At 39.6% G+C, this 25,571-nt stretch overlaps 1 protein-coding gene across 1 annotated transcript in view; it reads left to right on the top strand.

Moving 5' to 3' along the window:
- Positions 1-12,202: 12,202 nt before the first annotated feature.
- Positions 12,203-25,571, top strand: part of rtn4r (reticulon 4 receptor) — a 55,223-nt gene continuing 41,854 nt past the window's right edge. Inside the window, exon 1 of the mRNA XM_042488215.1 lies at positions 12,203-12,754. Within this exon, the coding sequence (XP_042344149.1) occupies positions 12,733-12,754 (22 nt within the window). The 5' untranslated portion in view covers positions 12,203-12,732. The remainder of the gene's footprint in view (positions 12,755-25,571) is intronic.

Genomic DNA, 25,571 nt, shown 5'->3' with positions numbered 1-25,571 from the left:
TTCCCTTATGCTGGCACATGCTACAGTCAAAGGGAACTTGTAAGCTCATGTTTGCGGTGTAGAAAGCCATGTACACAAAGTCTTGAACTCGGAGCTCTCTGAAAATTTCCTCTTGTGAGTTCGTAAATACCACAATAGGGTTGGTGTTCATATGGACTCTTCTCATAAAAATGATTAACTCGAACTTATTTGAATACAGCAATAGATACATGCAATACCTGTAGATGCCACTAGAGAGTCAAGTTCTTGATATCAACAAACATGGCGACAATGGAAGAGGTAGTATTAATGTGTCTTTCAAGGTGTTTTAGACGGCAGTGGTCTGTTATGTGAATGGAAATCTCTTTTCACTATATTTGCAATTCATTCTACTGCACCATTTTCAAAACGTCTTTGCCATATCATATGGTTGTATAGTATTTTTCTTGAACTTTGCTACACTGCCTCCACAATTTCTAGTGATACTGCTCTGTTTTTTTCCATATCCATAAGCTCTCAGAAAATGTGAACAAATACAGATCAAATGAACACAAAGTACAAACTGATGGCTCCATCCATGGATGTATAAGGTTAAGCATAAATGAGCCATCAGGATGTATCCCTTATTTCTGTCAGTCACTCCAGACGGAGTTGTCTTGATGACTGCCAGCAGCATTTTGAACAGAAAGGAATCTTTTTGCCACAGTGAGGTAAACATTTGAATTTTTAGCCACACTTGCTGCGTGCTCCGAGATGGCAAGATGGTCTTTTGTGGTGTAGATAGTGGGAACCAAAGAAAGAACGAAGACCAGGATGAAACTGAAGGTTAAAAGATTAACTGAAAGGTTACTGTAATGTCACAGTAGACAGACATTGGTTGAAGAGAGGGGATGGCCAGTGACAATGGAGCAGAGGGGAGGAATAAAGACTTGTAGAGCAGATGAAGGCAGAAGAAACAAGCAGGAGTAGGTTGGCAGGCAGGCGAGTTCATGTTATTTATTCATCCAGTTGCTGCCACTGAAAACCATGGGTTTTAGTCTCTAAAAATGCTAATAATGTACAAAAAAGACAGTTGTTTTAAATGTATAAACAAAATGTAAATAGAAATGTAAAATGTGTATGCATAATGAGGAGTAGAAATACATATGTACAGAGGTAGAACAGCTTAGAAGTCTGCATAAAATGTAAAGTGACTACATAATGTAAAGTGACAGTGTCTAAATGATGAGCTCAGAGCTCAAACTGGCAGGCAGACAGGCAGGCCAACACCAATCCTGATGCACAGGAAAAAGACAAGCATTAATAGAGGTTACAAGTGCACAAGGGAAACTATGCACTAAGATACTGAGCTTTGCCTGAGCACAGCTACCACAGAAGTTGAGATAACATTCTGCCGACGAGTGGTAAAAGAGCCAGGAATGGTATACACGACAGCTGATTGTAGCCAGGTGTGTGGTGAACTGGAGCTGCGTTAGGTGATGAGCAGAATGCATGCAGGTGTGTTGGTAGGCAGTGTCCAGGCGAGCAGCATGACTGAAACGACACACACACAAACACACACACAAATACGCACACAAACATGCACACACACACACACACACAGACACAGAGGGCAAACTGGGGACACTGAGACACGGAAAACACATGAGAAGTAGGGACACAGTGAAAGACAAGAGAAAGATAGGGACACGGCTTTGGCTGTGACACAATCAGTCCACCACTTTGTTAGAGACAGAAATATCTCAAAAATGAGTGGATGGATTGCCATGTAAATTTGTATCTTTTGAATTTTCACTTATAGTGCAACAAGCATGTCAAGGTCCTCACTTATGCAGTGAAATATCACAACATCTAAACTTTTAATTTGCACCATTAAAAAAAAAAAAAATGAAAATACATTCATGCTTTAGAGACAATAAATCCCAATGATCTTCATCTAGTGCCACCATCAGGTCAAAATGTTACATCTCTTATAGTTTTGTTTGTGAACAATATTCCAGTTAACCTGCGAGGTGGGTTGTGTGTAGTGCTAGCTCGTAAATATCAGCATAGCATAGCAGCTTTATGTCATGACACAGTGTCAAAAAAAATACCTGGTTAGGGTAAAAGCAGTAAACTGTCAGGTTAGGTTTAGGAAAAATATCATAATTTGGCATCAACTTAATACTTTTTTTCTCAAAACAAGGTTTGTCTCATCACAGCACGTCATATACAGCATGTCACAAATGGCACTAGCTTAACACGATACACATACTAGTACATATAGCTATGTTATTATTAAAACATTTGATGTTGACTTTTGGATGCAAACAGTATCCTAGGTGAAAGTCTTAGGTTTGTTTGACCCATCCACACAGAGACTTCTTTGATATTTGTACAATATTACACAGACTTTGCTTTGCATGTTATGTCACATCACCTCCCTCTCTGCTCCTGTAATTATTACTTTAGCCAGTAGAGGGAGCCAAATAAGGTCCTTGCAAAGTCAACCGAAGTATTCGCTTTGGGCTGGCCTCACAGAGCTGCTTGCATGGCCGTAGACTCTAAGGGCATGTCCCAAATTCGTTCCACTTCCACCATTTCTACAACAGGCATCAATCAAACTGCAACTTAGGAATGCTGTTGACAATAAAAATTTAGAAGGAGAAAACAAAATTTCTTAATTAGGATTTTTTTTTCATAGGGGCATATTTCTTGAGCTGTCTCACCACCACCCACATTTTCTTCTCAACTGAGAGCAGTGCCTCAATTTCTATTGTGCAATGTGGAGACTGGTCTCCATTGACAGCACACTCAAAAATCAACCTTAATTAGTGTTCAAACTGCAAAGTTTGAGTATATTTCATACTACCAGTTCTCCAGCATGAACACTTTGCATACTCAAAATCAGCTAAGAATGAGTATGTAATATGGATTCATAACACGCCATTTGTCTTGTTCAATCAAGTATAACATACAGCATCTTGTATGCCAGTGCTATGCAATTTGCTAAGAACATTAATGCTCTCCAGGTAACACACTGGTGCTTTTAATGGCCTCCCATAGTCTTTAACTCTCGTGACAAATCGTCATAATTCCAGCCCTAGGGCAAGGTAAGAATAGCAAAATTGTCAGTATGTTGTTCTAACCTTTCTAACACTTTTGCAGGAGGTGTAAAGAATACTGTAGCCTCTGGGAGCTGCTAGACCTTAACCCTCTTTCGGTTGAATAAAAAATGAAAAAGTGTGCTTGGTTGCCAACAGGTTTTCACAAGTTCCTAAAAACTTTTTGAACTTGTTTGAAATTCATTTCAGGAACTCAAATATGCCTCATTAAGTAATGACTTACCCACTGCAAGCCAGCCAGAGACTTCAAAAGTCTGCCAACAGTGGATTATATTCAATCGTGCGGCTGGAGATTTGATCTTCACATTTAATGTATTTAAATTTGCTGTTTCCTGTTGAAGTTGATGGATTTAAAGGTTTGAGCCAAGGGTTTGTTATAAATCAGTGGAAATAAGAGATCTGATTATATTTTCCAGGGCCCAAAGGCTTGATTGGTGCACCAGTTTTCAAGTTTTTCTTTTTTAGATTTAAGACAGACAGGAGCAAATTTGAAATCCTGGGGCCGTATTCACAATGCCTTTGAGAATACTCTTCTCTAGAGAGTCCCTAACTTAGCCTAAACATTTCCAGTAAGAGGTTCAAGCTGAGGAGTGATTTATAAATATAAAAAAATAGTAAAAATATTTTTATAAAAGTTCTTAGAGGAACTCTGAGAGGTGAGCAATTTTCTAATTATTTTAATTATATTTTATTTGTTTTTAAGTGAAAGACACAGATAGCTTCTGGAACCTATCGATTTTGACCATTGCCATGGACTCCATTCTTTGCGAATCATCTACATTCAACTGCTTTGTGAAATGAACCAGCCAAAATATAGATTTGAATTGCAGGGTAGAGGTTTTACGCTAGGTGGTTGTTTGCAGCTATGTGGCAGCTTTTCACCTAACTTTGCCAACATTCACGGCATGCATAATAATAATTATGGCCTCTGTTAACAGGGTTCTTTATCTTTTTCTGTGCAGAATTTCCACAGTTACTTTACATTTTCTACCCTCTGCCATTTCCACTACTACTGTAGACAATAATGACAACTGTAAAATCCATTGTTCACCACAAAATTACTCCTTTGCTGTGGACATTTAGCACTGGACCTGGGAAAACAAACAGCACAGTTCTCTCACTGCTTTTGTTGCGCTATGGTTGAAGCACTTCCTTTTGTGCCGTAAATCAATCCTTCATTTTTCTCAGGAGAATGTACCCGGAGGCAGGCAGAATTGCATAGTGAAAGCTAAGATAAAAGCAAAACAATTTTTTCATTGTTCTATAGCCATTGCATTGTGCAATCCACATTAAATTCAGAATTAAATGTTTAAACAAAAACAGGTACCTCTGGATGGCTCAAGTAAATCTAAAGCCTCTTAAAAGTCCTCCTCCCTACTCCTAACAGTTTTTTTTTACCTTAGGAGTTCTCTTAAGTGCTAAGATGCTTTGCGAATAACTTTAAACATTACCAGGATCTTAACTTTAAGGGGAAATTCTTAGAAAGTGTCGTAATTCTCAGAATTTTCTTAGAATTTGTCACTAGGAGCAACTCTTTACACTAGGAAACTTTAAGGATACGACCCCAGATCTTCTTGTTGTCCAATACAAAGCCATGTTTCTCAAATAGCCAAAAGATTTTTCGCTAAATTGTAAGTATATACTGCTGTGAATAGAAGAAGGAAGAAGTTGTGGCTGACATCTGCTATCTGTGCCCCTATCACCCAGCAGACAAGACCAAATCAAATCCACATAAGACAGATGCACAAAGCCTGTGTTCATCCAAGCATCACTCTCTCTCTGTCATCTCCCCCCCCAACTCTCACTTGAAAAGCAAGAGAAAATCAAGGTCAGGCCACCAATCACGTGACGTTGCAGGAGAATAAATTTCCACATACTTGTCCTTTCCGACCCATTGACAGTCTCAAGGAATGTAGCCTTGTCAAGCCAGGTAATATATGACTAGTGAAGACATATGGCATGTTTGCATGAGACCCTTTGTTACAGTCTACCTTCCCTCCCCCTATCTCCTCTCTCTCCTCACACACACAACACTCAAATTCATATAGAAAGTGATGGGTGGGTCGGTGGGTGCTTGATTCATGAGTCAAAAGCCACAAGTCCACATTGCCAATGTTTGAGTAGAGGAGAATCTAATTAAAATGGCAAATGGAAAGAGAAGAGAGAGAGTGAGCGAGAGAGAAAGAAAGTGAGTAAATCAGCATAATTACAGCTTAATGCAAACAACTCCACATTGTCTTTATTCCAATGAGTTAATGAGGTTACAGACTGGAAAAAACAATTCCATCACTGCTATTGTCTTCTGCAGGCCACCAAGGAAAATGAGCTGTCACACGATCTTAATGGCGACAGGGTTTTCACCCAGGCCAGAATTAATATCTGACTCCCAGGCCTAATGAGCAGGAGCTGGGAGAGCCAAGTGTGAACTCTTTGTCCTGCGAGTTTGGTGAAGAAAGCAGAGGAAATGCAAGAAAATAAAAATAAGAAATGGATGGCACAGAGAGTGATGGCACTTAGGAGGGAATACATCGCTCTGATTGGATTCTGCTCCTCAAGGGCTATTTCAATTCAAAGTCTTATCAGCGTGACAATCAGAAAATTAACAGTGTTCTCAAAGTGTGTTGCTATATACTGAAATATACAAAGATATAATCAGTTAGTAGTAGTCAAGTTGATTACAGCTAATTGCAGAGTTGCACCTACTATCCCATAGTCAAGTGTCTATAGCAAACCCAAAATTTACAGTGCAGTTATATACATACTCATAAAATGGAACCTAGTGCACAGGGCTTTATCTACCACTGAGGATACTTAATTCATGTCCTTGTTTGTTCCTTTTACATTGGAATTTGGGGATTATTTGCAACATGCAGGGAGTTTACATTGTACATTTCAAAACTTTCAAAAGTAATTGTATTTTACATGATGATTCCAGCATTTCTAGACTCAGTATATTCAACTAAATTTCCAAAATAAATGTTGGCATTTTATGTTTTGGTAAACCACAGATTTGTAACATTTGTATGTTATAAATTTAGCTATTGAAACATTTCTTTACATTTTAATAATGCTATTTTTAATGTGTGACTATGTTTAGGTGCAGAAAACCCCCAGAAAAATACAATGCCAACATTTTCTTCCAATGACTGAGCTGATGTATTCAAATGTTATTACTTTTTAGACCAACTAAAATAAATATTCAGGGTTTCCCACCAGAATTTCATTCCTAACAGTGTGGAGATGAATTTAAAACCATTCCTTCATGTCAAAATATACAGTTTTCAGTAAATATGTGTTACAGGTATATGAAATACACCAGACCATATTATTTCTAAATGTCTTCTTATAGAGCCCTGTCCATGTACTACTTCAAGTGATTTATTCCATATTTGCATGCCTGGGGACTCATTATTGCAAAAGAAAATATATGCACATATATATATTACACACTGGCTTCACATTGTCACAACGTAGACAGCTGTTTTCTGTTTAAAGTGATTCAGCATGTGTGGATTGTAATCTGCATAGATATTGACCTGTAGTATTTTTTTTCTTTTTCTCCCTGTATTGTGATTTATAGAAATATATATTTGTCTCAACCGCTTATTCATACATTTTTTGTTTGTTTTCCACTATTTGGGGAGAAATATATTTCATTTAAAATGTTTCTAGTTTAAGCAGGGGAGTGCTTTTCTTCTATGTGTCCTAAACCTAACGTTATGTATGGGGTCCTGCAGATATCTTATAAACTCTAAAACATTCTTAACATTGTTTTATTAGCTCAGTACTCACAATGTTTCATAATTTTGTGATTATTTCTCATAAACACGATTTCAAGTGATGACATGTTTCAGAACATGATTAAATACAATGGATTCCATACGGACCTCGTCTGTCACTGGTGTTGATAGTAGTGTTAATGTAATCTCTGTAAACAGATATCTGCATAGACCAATAGCAGATGGGTCCTGAGATTTATGCAGCATACTTCTCCCAATTTCCAGAAAAGTCTATTCGAATGTTTGTTATTGGAGTTTCATAAAGAGACCTAGACAGAAATTAGAGCCCCCTGTAGCCTAATTGACCTCCAGAGATAATTAGCATCATTATGTAAAACAACATGCTGCACATGATTTTGCCAGTGAATCATGTCTTGGCCAAAAAATAATATAAATATGTGTTCATGCATAGTCCATATGATGAACAAAGCATGGAGTACTGTACGTATTAATCTTAACATTGCAGTTTTCGTGACAAAGTGCATGGGTATTAATAAGGCCAGAAGAAAAGAAAACAAACATAGAAAAAGAAACTAATGTTGATTTTGCAATAGTGTAGTGATAGCGTGAGACCCCAAATTATGAGAAAACAAACTGAAGACACAGGCTAATTAACAATGACACACACAATTCATTTATACCTGTTCCTCTGTTTATCCATATTTTGTTTGTTTTGATTTTACATAATTTCCCATCAGTGCTCTCTGTACAAACATATTCTTTAAATGTGTTTTGCATCTTTTGTATCTTGTGATGCATTTTATATACCACTTTTTTGTGTGCATGTTTTTTAAATGTTGCCTACAGGAACAATCCACCAATTTCTTTATTATGTGCAGAGTTACAAGTTACGAGTTATGAGACCAATAAAAATAACTTGTATCCCGGTGATTAGTGTAAAAAATAACAGCAATGCTCTGAACTGGTTTTTACCTATCATATTTCACAAACACATACTGTGAAAGTCAGCCAGCAGGGTTTCCCTGCCCGAGGAGGATTTCCATTTCCTCGCCTTTTCCTTACACAGATTTTTCATTTTTTCTGTTCCTTTTATTAAATTCAAGCTTTTTTTTATTTTTTTTATTTTTCATTCTAGTCACCCCATGCTGTGGGTTTGGGGGGAAAAATTGTAAAAGAGTGATATTGCCTGAGTGACAAATGTACTATTCCGGCGCAGTTATGGCCCAGCAATAGTCGAATAAAGCAGAGGATGTGATATGGAAGAAAACACGTGCATCTCTTGTACTATTTTTAAATATTAACATATTTTGAGGGATTAAGGTAGAGATGCACGGGTGGATTTTGAGATAATGGGCCGCTGGGCACTGACATGCATAAGGCCCCACCACCCCTCCACAGGAGGAGACACAGACTTTGTGGTGACTTTGCCTCTTTTTGTTATTGTTTTGCAAATCTTTGTAGTTCTGTTGTCTTTTTGTGTTATTGTGTGTCTCTTTGTGGTTGTTTTGTGCCCTGTTTTGGTAATTGTGTAACTTTTCAGTTGTTATGTGTCTTTTGTGGTAATTTTGTGTCTCTGTAGCCTTTTTGTGTCTCTTTGAGGACATTTTATGTCTCCTTGTGATTTTTTTGTGTCTCTTTGTGGTAATTTTCTCTTATGGTAAATTTTTGGCTTTCTTGGTTGTTTTTTGTCTCTTTGTTGACATTTTGTGTCTCTGGTTGTTTTGTGTTTCTTTGTGGTAATTTTGTGTCTCTAAATAGTTATTTTGTGTCTGTGTGTTTTTGTGGTAAGTTTGTGTCTCTTTTGGGTAATTTTGTGTCTCTTTGTAGTAATTTTGTCTTTGTTCGTGTTTGTATTTCTTATGTATTTATTTATTTATTTTTAGAGGGGGTGGCACTTTAGGCCCCGGAGCCCGAGCCCAGGAGGCCCATCCAGTAATCCATCCATAAAGAGACAAATGCTCAGTCAAGAAGATAAATGAATACGCCAGAGTCGCGCTTAGTGTCAGTGTATGAGGAATGTATGATCTCTTACATGCACATAACATGAACCACCACTCTTTTCATTCTATAATGTAAAGTGAGTCAAAACCTTTAGTTTTAGCTTCATTCATACACTGTAATTAACACTGGTCTTACTGTAGCTCCCTTGGCAGTAGGACACAACTAACTTTCCCATTACCAAAGGAAGTCATTTATGCCCCCGTTCTCTTTTTGATCCATCAGACTGGTGATGAAAAGAATAGAGGAGCCTCAGTCTAGGATCTGCAGCCTTTGAGACTCTACAGCTTGACTCATTTCATTACTGTCATGAATTAAAGATCCCCAATCTCCTTTTTTCCATTCGCATGGCAATGATCCACCCTTAGTTAATTTACAGTCGCTCGTTGTGCAAAGGCCTCCAGCCTCAAAGCTCCCATGACAATTTACCTGTGTCCTTTTCACTTGCTGGCGCATATCATTGTGATATACTATAATGGAATGAGCGGAGGACTTGGCAGTGAGTGGGCATGTTGTATAATGAGCTGGGGGAGGTATAGTAATCAGTTACAGTACACCTTTCACTTCCTGGCGCAAGAAAACATCTTAACCAGTGAGCCAAATGAGTGTTTATGTAGCTGGGGATATATTTAGGAAAGCTTATACTTTGGATATATTTCACTTTGGTCGATTCTTTTGCAATCATGTCAACACTGTTCCAGTCAATTTTTCATACTGTTTTCCAAAAGGGAGCCACTGAAGATCTTAGGGTGGCACACCAAAACCAAAACCAGTGACTGAATTTCCAGAATTTGGTCATGCTTTTAAAGTATAAAGACTAGCTGAATGCAATGTCAATACAGAAAAATAAATGAATCACATGCTGATATTGTATTCTTATTTTACAGTTATTTTGACTAATTATCTGGTGTGCATAGACTAATATTGGTACAGTTTACATCTTAAATGCTACAACATTCCTATTTTAGGAGAGCAGAGTTGTCTCACCTTTAAGCCACCACAGGAGTTCGTAATGGCACTATAACAGTATAAAAAGGACAGCTGGTTAGATGGGACCATTGGCAGAACGGGTGTGTTTTGATGACGTGTTATGTGTGCGTTAGGGGCACAACTGTAATGTGCACTGTGGCTTAAAAAAGATCCTTTTTTAAAAATGCAAGAGTTACCATATACAAAAAGTTGTTTTTTTCCCACAGCAAGTATGTAAACTACAGAACTGGGTTACTCCAGAATATATTTTCTGTTAGCTACACTTCTGCATATAGATTATAGCAAATATATGAATGTTGGTTCAGAAAATGCAGCATTTGCATGTGTATTCCATCTGCTGCCCGCCGGCCTTGTTAGTAGTGGTGATAACTGCAATGTTATTATTATTTTTTTCTCTTGAGAAAAGCCTTATAAAATCCAACACAAGAAATGGCACTCTTCCTGTTACAGTACACCGCCGGGCATACAAACAGGCAGGGAACAAATGCATGACAGGATTATGCACACACACATGTGTTTGCCCACACGGGTGCATCCAGATAAAGCAGGAGAGACAGAGACGACCGTGAAAGGTGACAGCATTTCCTATTCTCGCGGGGTGACCTCGTTCCCAGCGGGTCGCTGTGGCGGCTTTGGACTCTGTCTCTACTGGCCATCTGGCCCTGCCGGTCTCCACTGTGAGCAAATACCAGGCGAGTGGCTCACTGACATATTCTGATGGTGTGATTCAATATTGGTGGTAGTTGTAAGCTTGGGGATTAGCCTGCTGCACATAGCCACATTTCAGTTGACTACACCACCCACCTGGCTGTGGTTTCCATTCACCTGCTCCCTGTGGTAATCTGTTGGCTTTTTTCTGTCTCGGGCGACATACTAAAGTATAATTAACACAAGCATTTGATCCTGTGCCAGTGGGCCTCATAATACACACAACCTTTTTTTCAACAACAATTCAAAAATAAGTGAAAGACTGAATGTGCAATTTGAAAAGTTTCCCATATTTCACTTTGACATGGCACGCACAGATAGAAATAATCCACATTCCCTAATGGAAAGTGTAATAAATATAAACAACATTGTCTCCACTGCTTATCCAATAAATTTCCCTCCCTGAGCACACACACACACACTCACTATGATCCCTTGCTGTCTCTATGGGCGAGCCGGGAATCATCTTCCACAGATGAGACTTCTCTGTCTCTGTCCATGATGCTGAAGATCTGTTTTCATGTTGGTCGGTAGGGGGCGTGTGCTACCTAAAGATAATAGCACCGCTACTGTGAATCTAATTCCCCTGGGTTTCAGCAAACCAGGCATTACTGCAGAGTGGAACTGGTCTTCGGTCCAATCAGCACTGTCAGAGTGTGTCTGTGCTGCTCAATGGTCTAATCACTTTGTAAAAGCAGCCATTATCATATCACATGCGTGGAAAAGGGATGTATAATGATAGATTCTCTGCAAGGCCATGCTATGCTTGCAGGCACTTTCATTTTCCATTTGAACAGGGAAAATGTCAGCCTGAGTTGAAAATAATAATAACAATAATAATAATAATAATAATCATTATAATAATAATAATAATAATAATAAATATACAAAATGCTAAGTTATTTTGTAAACAATTTCACAATATGAGCAATAAATAAGAATGGGAAAAATTCAAATAAATTAGAAAAATATTTCCTCAACAGTCTGTGGTCCCAGGTAAGTTTGATGATTTAGAATATTTTTCTGTCTGTCCAGTTAACCAAGCAAAACTGAAATCTTTTTTTTTTTTTCCCTGCCGGTTTTAACAACTCCGCCTACGACTTCAGAGCAGCCAAATTGTCCAGTCCCCAAGAGGAAGCGCTTGTCCCACCGGCAAGCCAGGCTCTTCGTCTGTCTTTTTTTGGGGTGGTGGGGGTGGTGTTTTCGTATGCATGTGCGTGCCTGGCCGTGGCCGATCCAAATAGATTCGCCTCACGTCACCTTCCTACCCACCACCACCACACCACCCCCCTCTGCACATAAAACATTCATTAGAGCGCAGCCCTGCGCTGCAAGAAATGTCCGTCTGAATAAGTCATTAAGTCTCAGATTCACTCTTGAAATCTTTAAAGTCCGCCAGTTAAGTAAAATAACTTATTTTTCTGATACATTTTATTTGTGGAGTGGATCTATGAATAACTGTTGTGAAACCAGGCAGGAAACACCAAATGGAATAAATGCGTAAAGCCTTGACTGATAAGAAAAATCCACTTTTTTTAATTTAAGATGAATATTTTTTGCAGCGTGATACATCCCCATAAAACATTCATCTCTGAATTCTCTCACTCCCTCTTTCTGCCAAACGCACCTCGCTGCCCCGCCCTCGCTTCCCACCTCCCCGCGGTAAACGCACACTGACGCTCACCAGTGCGGCCGACATCCGTGCGCATCCACCACACTTTTCTCCGTGTACTTGGGAAATATACAGCGGGGAGCAAGTGATCGGACTGGATATGTGCTGCGATTTCTATTAATAAAAACATGGATTCAATACTGATTTTTCGCCTGTGTCGCTGATTCTCCACTTTAACACTTTGAGAGCTCTTCTCCGAAGCTGTTTGCGCGCCCTATATTTTGGGGAGGTGTCGACTGGTTTGTCGAGTCTGCTGATCCCAATTTGGATGTTTATTGCTGACTATTTTTTCCTTAATCCCTCGTCCAAATGACTGAGCTCGGGTGCAGCCGGAGACGTGGCTCCCCACTCGGGAAGACCTACGGCTAAAGTTTGAAGGGTGCAGGGGTGCGTTAGGCTGTCCGTCTCCCCCACCTTGCACTGGATTTGCAATTACCCCATAAATTGCAATAAACAGCGGATATCCTATCTGTCTCCGCGCAGGCTGGGATTCATTCGACTGGGATTTATACAGCTTCTGGATTTCAACCCCATCTAAATCATGAAGACCGTTATTATCGATGGTGAGTACGCATTAGACGATAGGACGTCTTCTTAAAGTTTTCACATAAAGCAGACAGGAGGATCCTGCTCGGTTACTGCGCAGTGATAAAATCCACATCGGTCGCTTGTCTGTGGAGACAAGCACAGATAAATCAGAAGTCCTAATTGGAGTTTACTCTGCTGTCTCCTCCGGGGTTAGGTTAAACTGGTACATGACTGATAATGTGCGCAAAATCACATCTAATCTGCACAGTAACACATTATGCTCTTGTCTGTTGGTGCGTAAAAGAAGCAAGCTACAGTATCAGTTATGGATATTGCGGCTGTAAACGACCTTGACTCAGTGGCTCTTAATTGAGTCATAATTCAAAACAGATTTTGTGCTTTTTTCCGCTCTTTTGCATGCGTGCGTGTGTGAGTGCGCAAGAGAGCGTGCGCGCGAGTGAGTGAGAGGCAGTGTAGTGTTTGTGGTGGTCAATATGCTCCGCATGATATCGCAACTTAACCCGGGCATCCGATCAGCCCGTCTGGCCGCTGTGGGCTGAGCTTTTGATGAAATCTGCAGATGGTCCGCTTGGCGGCCCAATAATACCGCTTTTCTCTCCAGCTCCTTGGCTTATAATTGGTGTTTTTGAGGCATCGTCCCACTCAGGGTGCCGCCAAAAAGACAGGAAATTGGGGCCTTGTAGCTTTTACCGACTGGACGTGGAGCTATTCTAATGAGGACAGAAAATGCTCCCTCATTCCCGCCGGAAATGGCTAAGAATTTCAGTTCTTGGCAGAAGCATGCTGTAGGCTGTGTGTGTGTGCGTGTGTGTGTGTGTGTGTGTTTGTGTGTGTGTATTTGTGCGCAGATAGGTAGAAGAAGGGAGGGAGGAGGAGGAGGGGGAGAAGGGGGAAGCACCTGGCATGTCAGTGCGTGTGTTCCCTGCACGCCTGAATGTACCCGTGCCTGTGTTGTGTAAATATGTTTAATGCAGTGCGCAGAGAATAACACCAGCGTGGCGTGCAATGTTCGAAAAGCAGCACCACGATGAGATAAGTGCATGTATGCAACATCCAATTTGTTCCATCAAGAGCTGCTGGAAAACCCTCATCTCCACCCTGCCCCACCCCTGCACACACACACACACACACGCACACACAGGGGCGCTTATGCAACACGCTGTACACTCTCTTCCTCACGTTGTTCATTACTTGGCTAAAACTGCAGGATTACGGTAAGAAAGCCGCAGATTATTGTGGGCCTGCAGAGTAACTTTGCATTTCACAACTAGCAGAATCAAAGGGGCACGTCTACTTGTGCATTCTCTTTGATATGTCACAGGGTGATGCAAATTCAAGTGTACAACCCCCTTCATTGGCACAGAATGGCTCTGGGTCCCACAGACCCTTCAGGCAGGTTTTCATCATCTGACTGCTGGTGTGATTTAGCACCAGGGTTCTGACATACACCTATGTCTGATTTTTATTTTTTTTTTTTTTTTACGTCTGCAATTATAATTAGTATCCATCTGTCAAGGCTTGTGATTTGGCTGAGAAAATATGGCCTGTCGTGTCTTGTGTTAAAAGCGTCGGAGTGAGTAGGGACTTTAATTTACACTCTTTTTCACCCAGTCAGCATATGATCAAATGACTCTGTGGGAAAACTGTTGCTCGGGGGTGCCATTGCTCCCTGTCTACTGCCAAGCAAAGCCAATAAAGCCCAAATGAATGGATAAAACCATTATGGTGGAACCGAAAGCTTTCTCTTCGGGAGTTTTAAACCACTACACAATGAGGGCATTTTTTTCCCCAATTAGTTAACTTTGTTATTGTTTTGGACATGGCTTGCCAAAAAACTCTGGCCTATTTTTAAAAAAATAGGCCACAAGATGAAGCATCTGTGTTGGCGCGATAATACAACGTATCAAGCTGTAAAGAAAAGGATGGCAAAAAAAAAAGAAAAAATAATAACAATAGCTGATTTGCATAGAGGCATTAGGTGAGATCAAACATTCAGTCATAAAGTGACAGAGACATGGCATCTTCCGCATCCTGAAAGGGAACGTGAAATTGATCCATCTTTGTGTTTGTATGGGTGTGTGTATGAGCACAGAGGGAGGGCTGGGAAGAATAATGTGTGTGTGGGTGTAGTGTTCTATGAGTGCATGGGGAGGTGTGAGGAAGGGAGAGGCAGAAAGGAAGAGAGGATGCATGTGAAATTAAGAAGTGTGAAGGTTGTACGACTTATCATGTGTGCCACCGTGCATTTTCAAGTTATTTTTCATCATCTGTCAGTGTGCCATCTCTATGGATGTTAGCAAAAGCAAGAGAAAAAAGAGAATTAGCAACTCTGCATTTTTTTTCAGTTTGGAATGTGTTACTTGTTTTGGAGTTTCTCTTATTCTCCTAATTGGCCAAGGACGCCAATAAAAAGCACAACTCTTCTCTTGAGGCATTCAAGGGGAACTACGTATGCAGGACTTTTAAGTCCCCACGGTACAGAAATGACTACGATATATCCGTAGCTGGAAAGGTTGTTGATCAATACAACTGACTCATTGATTACTCTGCCAGGTCCTGAGATTTCTGGCTTTCATTTCTGGCTTTTTTTTTTTTTTTGGCCTGAATTTTCAAGACACTCCCAGTCTCCCCGGTCTCATTTATTCACTTTTCCCAACTCTTTAACAATTGAGGACGCTGCTATGAGCTAATACCTTTCAGCTATGAAGACTAATAAGCCTCATTACCTGATGCAGAAACCTGAGCAGCTCCAAGAAGTGGAGATAATAAGTTCTGCTAATGTTGTTGCAATTCCTTCTGGTCACCAATAGAGGTCGATAAAGGTCACAGAATGCCTATTGTCCTTCTGTGAGGAAATTTTGGGGGTCAATGGGAGTCAATATGAGTGCAACATGTGGTTTGGTGGCAACTAAGACCGAACCACACCGAGGGAGGTAAACAGAAGGTTTGGCTTGGTGTTCTTTCACAAAACATATCAGCATTGTTGTCTGTATTGGCAGTAGATCCAGCAGACAATGAGTGTAAATACAGAGGGCAGTTTGAGGATAATTGGCTCCAGTGCAGTCCAATGCAGACATCCAGCCTTTGTTCCACCTGTCTTTGTCTTATCTGCACAACACTTTTTTTCCAGCTTTATCACAACAGAATCTCTTTGTTTGCCAATACCATTCCCATCCACTGATGTACCTGCACACCCAGATTCATAATTAAAGTCTCCTAGCAACAGAGTCATAATTGTTTGATAATAGTATCTAAAACTTACCAAAAAGAGATTTAATCCATCTAAATATGTCCAAAATTGAATTGTTCTCCTCATGCATGGGCGGATTATGAGACAATGGGGCCCTAGGCACAGATATGCAAAACCCACCACCTCTGCTACTTATGAGCAAGACACACAAGCAAAACCACCACAAAGTCTCCTTTTTGTTGTTCTGCCTTGCTCTGTAGTTGTTATGCATCTTTTTGTGTCTATTTGGTAATTTTGTGTCTCTTCATAGTCATTTTTTGTGTTTAACTTCTCTCTGAGATAATTTTGTGTACTCTTTGGTTGTTTAGTGTCTCTTTGTGCTTGATTTGCCCTTGTCATCTATTTGTGTCTCTTTGTGGTTGTTTTGTGTCTGAGATAATTTTGTGTCTTCTATTGGGCGATTGTGTCTCTTTGTGGTGTTTTTGCCCCTTTTTGACATTATTTTGTGTCTCGTTGCAGGTCCTTTGCATCTCATGGTCGGTTTGTGTCTGTTTGTGATCCCGTGAGCCATTGTATTCATATTTCTTATCGATTGCTCTGTGTCTAAAGGATGAAGATGTCAATATTTTGAGCTACATAGTCTTGGTGGTATTAATGCCTCAGTTACAGTGACAGACTGCAGCAGGCTATCTTAGAGTGGATCTGTTATGTTCACTGCATCCTGATGAGCACACTCCTTCAGGGGCTTCTTTTAATTGGCCGCGCCCTTCAAGTAGCACTGCATTTGTTTATACAATACATGCACACACACACAAACACACACGCAGATTTCCCACTGATACACATACACACACACACACAGGCATGCTGGCCTTAGATATCCTTGGAACTATCCGCTCTAGGTTATCCCAGCCTCCCAGCCCTTCACTGCTAATCAGCAAGACAGAGGAACTAAGTGGATAAACGAGTGAAATTCTATTTGTTTATACAGAGGAAGCTAAGGGGCGAAATAATACAGAAAGCAGTGGAAATGGAATACACTATTCCCCCAGATTACCAGCCCTTAATCCTCTCTGTGGGTTATTATTCTTCTGTCAGAATATTTGGGGGGGACAATGAGCATAAAACTGTAGATGCTAGCCCTCTACTCCTTGCATTACTCTCCTCAAAGAAAACAAATGAAAAAAAAGAAATATGTGATGGCTTTTGTCTTGAGGAGGGTTTGTGAGAAGAGGGAGGACGACAAGAATTAGTGTTATGCAACTTTAGGGTGGTGAGGCGGATGGAACCTTTATGGAAGGATTTATTTGTGTCATTTCTTACAAAAATCCACTCTGACACTGTATCATAATCCTTTAAAGGTGCCTATGCATGACCAAGCAGATCAAAACCCCCGTGTGCCTAAGCCTAACCCTTAAATAACAGGAAAGTGAAATGTGTGCAGATGTAGTTGCATCAGAGTTGCGTTCACACCAAAGTCGTGACACGTGCTGACCCGTCTCAACCAGCAAGCAACATGAAAGCCCCTCCACAGGGAAGCAAATATGCATCTGCTGATTCCTTTAACACGGCAATAACATTATACAGCTGCAGCACATAGATGCACAAACAGAGCTGGCTAATTTGTCGAACACGTTGCCCATCTCACTCCACTGCACAGTGTCATCTTTCAATCTGGGGTTTCGCATTTGTCCTTGGAACACGCCGTGCCCACTTTTCTGCGTGTATCCATGAAAGTTGCATGGTCGTTGTAATCCCACTGCAGATGCGAAAGTGTGCACCGAGCTGCCTGAACGCCGGTGACGCTGATTATACCACAATGGGGAGGCTGACTGATGGCCTAGTAAATTGTTAATTAGACAGAGCAGAAGCCGCTCTTAAATTAGACGCATGAATGGAGCCGTTGTCAGCCTTATACGTCAACCCTGCTCCGCTCTTCTTTCTGCAAGCTGCAGTGCCACTCAGATAGATAAAGTGGCTGGCTGATCCAAGATGTGAGCACAAGTACAATGTCATTGATCACACATTGATCACACATTGATCTACCAACACACATACCAGACAGATAGATAGATACATCAATATATAGACAGATATTGTAAGTTAATTGTGTAATAATTTGCTGTTGATAGCTCAACACCTAATAAACTGGTATTAAAAGAAAAACAAAAAACAATATCCATTGACTCAGTGAGCTTTATCGTGGCATTTCAGTTTCTGCTCGTTAGTTGCATACAGTCTTTTTCAAAATAAACATTGGTAAAACACCCCTTATCTATATTTATTTCCTTGTGAAACAGAAGAACATGGTTAGGTTTAGAACAAAAAAAATATGAAATGGCTCAACATTCATACAGAAGAGAGCACTCCTGGGTGAAAGTCCAGGGTTTGTTGGACCCATTCACTGCTCCTCCCAACCACCCAATAAAGACTTTCCGGCTCCTTATATTACATCGTTACTGGCAGCATTTCAATCTGATGCCCTCTGGTGACATATTGTACCACCACAACAGTTGCCGTCCCACCAACTGATGCCGCCCAGTGGCATATCATAAGAACAGAGAGGTGCCGTTTGGCCGATGGGTGCTGTATCATACGGCTGTAAAAGGTGGCTTTTGACGCTGGTGTCTTATGGCACACTTCATACTACATTATTTATTCTTATTGTGTGTATTTAACCATTAGTACCTTGTCTTTACTTGGCAACTTTTTAAACATTTTTGAATAAATAATTTACTAATGTGTATTTTGCACCACAAGGAGTTTGCAGTTTCATTGTATGGTTCATATGATGACAAATAAAGTTATTTTGCTTCATAGAAATCACTGACCAAGCAGCGGTATTTGACAACATGGGAATGAGAACGCATTAAAAGACCGGCATGCGTAACCGGTTAAAAATATTCTTTGTGGTTCAGCCAATTAATGGTTGACTTCCCTAAGAGATAGATGCCGCTAAAGGAAGCTGTTGAGAAGAAGGATATCTTTTTTTATTCACACCTGAAACTGCTGATTTCATTTGGTTTGAATAGAAGTGTTGAGTATCATTGCTGACACAGAATATAAAAAAGTGACAACTTGTTATAGAAAAAAGGCATAAAAGTTGTCATATTTAAAGCTAGAGAATCAAACAACAATGAATACAGAAATATCAGAAATGGTGTCTCCTGCCTTATCTGTCAAACCCTGACAGATAAGCACAAAACGAAATATTTTAACAACGTAAAGCAAGATTGTCTGGGCAATGGATAGAATGTGTGTATTACAAAAACTGATGATAGCAAAGAGGCAGGTCCATCAATACTTGGCTGCAGTAAACAGGGAGGACATTTTGATATAATTACCCACATTTTGCTGACATATGACCTGATCTGAAGTCTGCACTCATGCAGTATCGGCTGCTGCGCTTTTAACAGCCGGACTGCCAAATGTTCAGCTGAATATTTTAGAGGGACAATATCCTAAAGAAGAACCTTTTTTTTTTTTTTTACCCCCATGGATATATAAATATTCTCTGGTATTTTTAGCCGCATTGATCTCATTAGCGTTCGTGACGTGAAATGGACTCCCTTCCAATGCTTGTGATCATCCTTTGTGAGTCTGCCTGTTGTTGTGATTAGCATGCAAACTCGACAGATGGGAGTTGGTGTTTTGATGCTGCGTCTTACTCAATCCCTGGCATCCTATCGTTGAGGCGCTTCAGCCAAGGGGGGTCACCTTTTTTCTACTGTATGCATTATTGGATCATATTCTTCTAATTATTTATCTTCATTCAAGGCAAAGTTCTAAAAGACTGCTTCAGAAAGACTGTGACTTGCATAAATAGCTGCATATATGGTTGTTTTTTTATGTGAAGGACAAATACTGTAAGCTGAATTTACAGACTGCATATTTCAGCAAGCTTTCAAAGGGTAGTTAGACAGCGTGGGGTGAAAGAAAAAAGCACCTTGAGATCACGGCGCACACTTAATGACAGAGAGGGCGGCGTATTCAGACAGCCAGGCTAGACAAACCATAAATTAGATAGTGTATCTATCTGTGGCATCAGAACAACACACTGAAAGAAAGTCATAACTTCTTACATCCTAAAATCTAATTTTCATGAAACAAGTTCATTAAAGACTTCCAATGTGACCCATTTTTTTCCAACATAAATTATATTGTGTCAAGCTTTTTCTATAAGCAACTGTATTTTTTTTAATTGTTTTGCAGCATTTGAGATTTCCAACCTTGTTTCAAGAAAGTGATGCTCATTGTTATTAATTTCCTTTGAATTCTAGTTGAAATGTTATTCCAAGAGTATCTAGCTTCTGTATTATTTTCAAGTGAGACAGGATAGGCAGGTGGGAGATAATGTTGGGAGAAATTTGAATTGATTGTTGAAAGGTGTGCTTGTCATAACAGTGAGGTTACAGATAGGATAACACTAGAATCAGCCAGGGAGAGAGAAGACAAAGTCCATGTTATGCAACATGTAATGTTAGTTGCTCAAGCTGTCCAGTCTAAAATGCCTTTTGCATCCTCTTGAGCTTTCACAGATACCACTTTTCTCATAGTTAATAAATGCTACACAGTGGGCCCATATCCACAGTATTTGGGGTAACAAAGACTCACTGACAAAACCTACTGTTGTGAGCTGACTAACTTAGTCTTAGCCCTATGTGGCTAGAGGTTACAGATTGATTGATGAATGGATGTCATGTGTTATGCTTCAGATGAGAATGAGAACCCAAATGCAGAACAATAGACAGACAAAAGGCTTGAAGAAAAAGTGAGCTGTAAGGCTCGTAAAAACAGGTAAGGAGCAAAACTAAATGTACAAAAGGAAAGAAAAGCCAAAACCACAAAGACACAGGTATATATAGACAGGAAACTAATCACAAGAACAAGACACAGCTGAAGAAGGTGGAGATCGGCAAAATGAGGCAAACGCTAACAACAAGGGAGTGGCAGGGAACACTAGGGTGAAGCAAATAAGACTAAAAAAGAACAGGTGTGCAGGGAAGACTCTGGGATCAGGGAGGGGCAAACGAGTCTAATTTAAGACAGGTGTGACAGAAAAAAGGCAGGAAACAGACAAAGGAAGGAAGTAACACAAGACATGATACATGAAGACCTTAACTTTCAAAGTAAAATAGGATATAAACTAAACAAATGAATACATGAAACAAGAAAAAACACAACGCTATAAACATAAACCCAGGATCATGACAACATGGTAATCTTGGTTAAATCGGTTGGTATTAGTTTTCGGAAGTGTACATCATATTTTGTTCTTCAGAAGAAAATATTTTTGGATTTTGATATCAGAATACCAAAAATTAATTTCTAATTTATATATTTTTTGGCATATATTGTTAAATAAGTACACAATATGTCTGGGGGTGTGATCTAAAAGGTTTTAAAAGGCATTCAGTCGTGGTTGGTTAGGTGACACTCATGGTTACCATGGCTTGGGCAGTGTAATGGTATTATGTTATACTATGGTTTTCCAAAATACAGACAGTGTTTAATTTCAGGTAGGTAGGAAAGTATGATAAAATGAATACTCCCTAAGCCGATGGTAACAGAAAATGTGTTCTAACAGGCTACTACAGAAAACATTGAACAGAATACAACAATAAGTATGATAGAAGAGCAACAGATGTTTTAAGAAATTATGTTTGTACACAACTAATTTCAAACTGCAAATACATTTTTGAAGGAATGTTCAGAAAATTGCATTTATTTTAACATAATGAGAAAATGTTGTTAATTAAGGTACCTAATTAAGTAGCAAAATTGTTGATAATGAATGTATCAGCAAAGTGTGGTTCTGCTAAAATAGGGACTTTTGCAATACAGTATCCACCTGTAATGACTACAGCATTTTTTTTTCATAACCTTTTTCAGTAGCATGTACCAAACAAACCAACACAACCAAAATCACAGCCTTTACCAACCTCAACTAAAGTGATTTTGTTGCTTAAACATAACTACAGAAAGGAGTCTGGACACAAACTCTGGACGCTGGTTTCACAGTACTGCACTTTGTATGTCCACTGAATCCCTGCGAATCCAGTGTGGTACATAAATGTAGTGTTTCATTAACTCAAATACACATCTCTGAATCCCGGCAACATTGCACTCTTACCAAAACATAATTCTAAAAACAGTGTAGTAATATACAAACATGATTTGAAGGTTTATAAGGTTTGTTTATAGTGCAGCCGAAAGTTTAAATTGCGACCATGATCTCTTTTTCAGCAAGTAAGGCACAATAAAGTTCATTAACTTGCTGAGACTTTGGAGATGTAAAGCCAGTCCCATGCAGCAAAATTCACAAAAAATAGCCATTGGCTTGTTTTTGAGATGCATTTTTGCAAACAATGTTAGTCAGTGCTAACTTCTATAACAAACAGATTTTCTGTTTGTCACAGAACGAAGAATGGTGGCTTCGCAATAAACATCTTCAGTGTGAAGCTGCAGTAAATGGTTTTCTGTTTGCATTAGTTGTAGATAAATAAAGCTCTAACATGCTATAAAGAAATTGAACAGTAAACTGCGAGGCTGTCACCAATAAGATAAAATTTCTCTGGATTACATGCATGCCTCGTTTCAAAGGAATTCGGTGATTTCCTCGTCATGCTCAGGTAGGCATGAGGGAATCACATCCTTGCATGGTAATAGAGGGCCCTGTCACTACTAATAAACTTTTATGCAGAGAGATAATTACTGAATGTATTTTGGAGCAAGTAGAGTTACACAAGTTCTTTGGGCAGAGGCCTGACCTAGAAGTAAGTCTGATTTTTTTTTTCTTGTTTCGGATATAATTTGATTCAAAATGAATTGTTACAATGGATGTTTTATAGATAGATAGATAGATAGATAGATAGAGAACTGAACTTTGCATTGTTCCATACTTTTATTTAAATTTGAAATAGAAGAAAGCCTTTCAGAAACTCAGTGTAAGATTGTGCTTTCATACAATCACACTGCAATACATTCACAACAGCAATGTGTCTCCCTGTGAGCCTGGTAGGTAGTTCACAGCTGAAATATGTATGGGGAGCCCTTCAAAGGAAATAGGTCGTCACTCCTCTTGCTCAGGGGAAATTGATCTGTTATAGATGTGAAAGCTCATTCCGTAGGTGCTAATCATATATAATATATACCTGTTCTGGTGGCTTTACACAAGAATTCCACAAATTATAGGTGGCAGATGTAACTTTCTTTCATACACAAATCAATGCCCTCAATGGCAGGTGGGAGTAAAAGGATTTGTTGAGCAGGAAATGCATAATCCTGCAATGGCTGCAGGAGTAAAGTAAGACTTTCCAAACATACTCACAAGCATAAAAGTGGAATCAATGAAGATCCCACTCATTTGCTACGATATGAGTGCCCTATAACCTTAACTTTGAAAGAACAACCCTATTGTTTATCTGAATGTAATTGGACAGGGCAGCCCTCGCAAAGCAAAATACAGTGTAAAAAGACGGTAACTCCCTCCAAGCTAAGATGTAACGTCTGTGTTCAGGGATGTTCATTTGAATCAGGTTTCGCTCTCAGTCATCTCAGGGGCCCAAAGTAGGTCATTCTTATTAGAATGCAAATCTGACAAGTGCGCTTCATCGTTACTCTCCTTTTGTCCCAGTGGATTTTGTGCCGAATACATATTTCGTCCAGTTCTTTGCAATCCTTCCTTTACTCTCACTTTCTGCTACCCCCCTCTACACTGTGTTGGTCATTCTTCTCTCTTTAATTATATTACTGTCTCACCCACATACACACTGTCGCTCATCTTTCTGTCTTCACTCTCAGGTGTAAATGCTGATTATCTTGTGTAGATATCAGGCCACAGCAAATTAAATGTGACCGCAGCTAGCCTGCCAGGACGTCCATTATAATGATATCTGTAATCTGCTGGGCTCAGGGGAAGCAGTGGGGAGGGGTGGGAAGATAGAGGGATGATGATGGAGGGGGATTCAGTATGTATCTGGTGGCTGGCATTGGATAGTGGACATGGATTTTCCTCCTCTGATGAGGTTCGTGTGGACTGCAGGACCATATGTCATCCATGGGTTTAAGTCCGATGAACCAGAGCACCATCAAAGGCTGAAGCGACATCCAAAGCTGAGGTCATGAACCATTGTATACAGTATGTTGTGTTAGTGGAAAGCTGTTTTTTCTTTCTCTCTTGTTCTAGCCTTTTTTCTTTTTCCATTACAACTCTTGAAATACAAAGCAATGCTTGCTGGCTGAGTTTCAGAAATGTTGGTTTGACATCTTTACAGCCTGAGCACTGACCAATGCGCAGACCTAAGAACCTTTTTAAACCAAAGGAATCATTATTGTGAGAAATAAATGCCATTTTGAGGGGCTAAAAGGTGCTTGAAAACTCATACTTTGCACATGCATCAGTACTACTGAAAAAAAATTATATTTTACTTGTTTTTGTGACAAAATTGCTCTATAGCACCTCCTACAAAGCTTAAAAGAAGTAGTCCCCATGGTACGTGTCACTTAGATGTATGAAAATTGTGAGCCACATGTAGCATTCCAAGACTTAAAAAGGCACTTGTAGGTAAAACCTAAACTCAACAGGAAGTCAGCCATTATGAGTGAACAATTTTAATGTGAAGTGATTTGTATCTTGACCGTACATGGTCCAATCTGCTGCAAACTTAACATTTTCCTGCCTTGAGGACATCTACTTCCAGCAGACCAACTCCTCCTACAGATTTCACCCGATCGACTACAGATTTTGTCTGTGTAATCTAAGGATTTTGTAGTTTCTAAATGCTTCAGTTTTTGTTGAACTGTGTGGCTGTAGCGACCTGTCATATTACCATGTTTATCCACAAAACAGGAAGGGGTTTGTAACCTCACTGTAAACGGTCCCTTATACACTTTGGTGTACAAAGTATAAAAGCACATTCACCAGATTCATCTCAGATTGGTTTTGAAAAGCTTTAAGACCTTGATGACATTTATTGTGAAGGCATTTAATTTTCATCAAACAGTGTTACAACTGTTGTAACTTGACTTTACATAGCTCTGTCTGCTCCAAATTTCAAATGCTACATAGGAGTCCAGGACAGAAGACACTGACAAATTCAAATTGAGTAATTGTTGTAGGGCCACCCACTGACAATAGGAAGTCAGCCTTATATGACAAAGATCAAGTCATTCATGAAATTCACACAATGTGATCTACTCTGCGATATACAGCAGCATATTGCATAACTAGTTTGTGTTTTTTTCATACCTCACAGTGACACACAGAGAGTGGTACACGTTTGCAATCCAATATTTTCAGGAGCATGCATTCCATGCAACATCTAAGTCATGCTGTGCACCAAGTATCTAACAGTTGCAAAAACAGTCAACTGGTGTACCTTCAGCACCCCTGATGAGTGGGTAAGTGTGAGGGCTACTACAATGCTGCTTGAAGCTTTCATTATCCTTGTAATTCCCTTGTTAAGTATTAGTTTCGGGGGGTATGATGATCTTCATCTGATCACAATATGGTAGCAATCAGTGATTATGATAACTACCTGTTTTTTGTGTGTAAAATTGCAAAACATATCGATTTTCCCCAAGAGAGGTCTACAGTGGGTGTCAGGAAAAACAAATATTGATGCTTTTTCTTTCTTCAT

This window comes from Plectropomus leopardus, chromosome 6, assembly GCF_008729295.1.
Source record: "Plectropomus leopardus isolate mb chromosome 6, YSFRI_Pleo_2.0, whole genome shotgun sequence".
Lineage (NCBI taxonomy): Eukaryota > Metazoa > Chordata > Actinopteri > Perciformes > Serranidae > Plectropomus > Plectropomus leopardus.
The sequence above is the reverse complement of the archived record's forward strand: the minus strand, read 5'-3'. Positions and strand labels throughout refer to the sequence as shown.